The 2,196-nt window shown below is 36.3% G+C and overlaps 1 protein-coding gene across 1 annotated transcript in view; it reads right to left on the bottom strand.

Moving 5' to 3' along the window:
• Positions 1-2,196, bottom strand: part of LOC103603731 (band 4.1-like protein 5) — a gene marked incomplete at its 5' end in the record, with an annotated part of 104,406 nt that overhangs the window by 32,751 nt on the left and 69,459 nt on the right. The window contains one exon of the mRNA XM_008588311.1: positions 1,930-2,027. Within this exon, the coding sequence (XP_008586533.1) occupies positions 1,930-2,027 (98 nt within the window). The remainder of the gene's footprint in view (positions 1-1,929; positions 2,028-2,196) is intronic.

Here is a 2,196-nt window from a genome sequence, read left to right as displayed (position 1 = left end):
GCCAGCCCCAAAAAAAAAAAAAAAAAAGACTTGTCACTTAAAAATGTGTCCTAATAACAACAACAATTCCTTGATTTTGTTAAGACAAGTGAACAGATATGATGCTCATGGGGGGAGGGAGGGAGAGGGAGAGAGGAAAAGGAGGAATTGGTAAAGGAACATGAAAATCAACTATACTGGATATTGATAAATTAAAAAATTTTTAAATGTGTCATAATAAAACATGAATCAACTTCTCACAATACTCTAGTTGACTAGAGTTAAGTCAAGGTAAGGTAGTCAGATGTCCTTTACAATACTGAATTCTTCCTTCTATTCTTGCCTGGCACAGAGTAAGTCCTTACTAAATATTAGCTGTTATTTTTCCTAGCTATGTGATCCTTCAGATGTTCCTTGATGGCACACTGTCCTTCACCTAAGCCCACTTTTTTACTCCCTTTCCTATTCTGAACTCACACTCCTACTCATTCTTTCAAGGGTTCAAGACTTATTGATTGATTGATTGATTGATTGATTGGCAGCTGGCTGGCATGGGGATTTGAACTCTTGGCTTTGGTGTTATAACACTGCACTCTAACCAACAGACTAATTTAATAGATCCTTTGCCTCAAAGGTTCAGTTATAATATATCAAGATATACAGATAATTTTATAAAAGAAACAAGTAACTGTTCAACAGATTTCCATGAAGTCCTTCTAGTGAAGCAAAATATCCTGTCTTCCTTCCCCTCAAGATTCACCAGGTTTCATTCTTCTTTAGGTTCATTCCAGTCTTTCACTAAGTTTTTGTCAAATTAATTACTAATCATCTAAAGTTTTCACCCTACCCTTCTGTCTCTAGTCCTGCATTTCCCCTACCTTACATAGATAGTAAAAAAACTGACACTGTGAAAGCAAACAGACAAATTTAACAGAAAAATATTGAAGGATCAAGAAAATGAAAAGCCTCTCTGAAATTTCATCAGCTTCTAAAAGATGTACCTAAGAAGAAACATATTAGGGAAAAAAAAAAAAAGAAAAAAAAAAAGACGTGGATCCAGGACAGTTTTAATAATGACTATGCAAGAAAGAAGAAAATCACTCTCCATACTGGTCTCTGAAGAAATTCTTGTTAGTTATATACAAGGATGAAAGAACACACAAATCTCCTGTTCCCCTTTCCTCTTTAAAAGCAAAACAAAGTAAAAGTAAAATTCATCTTGGCTTTGTTATCAGTTGTTTATACAGAGAAAAAAAAGGTTTCTCCAGATCACAACCTAAAATTCACTGTTCCATTTAGTGATAAGATTCTGGTAGCTGATAAGGTTAGTAATAAAATTTCTACCTCATTCAATCTATTTTAGTTATCTCCACAAGTTTTTAAAAGTAGAAATAAGGAAATTTCTAAACATTATAAACAACTGAAGTTTGGTATGAATCCCTCAAATCATGCTAAAAAAAAAAAAACGCGAAGGGACAAGGTAGAAAAAGTAATAAAAGATGAAGCTGAAACATCTGAAATTCTATTCCATTCCTTATTTACATTACGGAGCAGCTCTCTTTCAAACAAATCCTAAAATCTCAAAAGACTTTCGGCAAGTTCTTCAACAGGTCAGGCTAAATCAAAATAAAAGGTTTAACAGCCAATAGCACTTTTTTTCGCACTCTCCCAAGTGCGCCACGGGCTCGGCCCGCCAATAGCACTTTTGATTGTATGTTTTAAAAAAATCATGAGATAACTTTACAATTCTTAACACTGCTGCGCAAGTTTCCTCCTTCCCTCCCAAACACGCACAAATTCCATCTTTTTAAATGAAAAAACAGCTTTATAAGAGCTCAGCACAGACAGATTTCCCAGCAAAAGAAAAGAAAAAGTATTATCTTTAGGAAAAAAAGATTCTTGGGAGCTCTGGAGATATGCAACAGATCAACACAGAGGAAATCTGAATACCTGGCTGTTGACATTAACATTGATGTTGGATTGAGGTGACGACAAAGGACTGTTCTCCATCTCAAGTTCTTTTAGCTTCTCTGAGGCATCTTTCAATGCTGAAAAAAAAAAAAATAGCCCCTCAGTCTTCCAGGCTGTCATAGTTGTATGTTACCATCAATTAAAAGTACAGTCCAGGGCTGGCCAGGTGGCGCACTGGAGAGTGAGCCACTTGGGAGCGCGGCGGCGCTCCCGTCGAGGGTTCGGATCCCATGTGGAGACCGGTTC

Source organism: Galeopterus variegatus, unplaced genomic scaffold (assembly GCF_000696425.1).
Source record: "Galeopterus variegatus unplaced genomic scaffold, G_variegatus-3.0.2 Scaffold123, whole genome shotgun sequence".
NCBI classification, from domain to species: domain Eukaryota; kingdom Metazoa; phylum Chordata; class Mammalia; order Dermoptera; family Cynocephalidae; genus Galeopterus; species Galeopterus variegatus.
The sequence above is the reverse complement of the archived record's forward strand: the minus strand, read 5'-3'. Positions and strand labels throughout refer to the sequence as shown.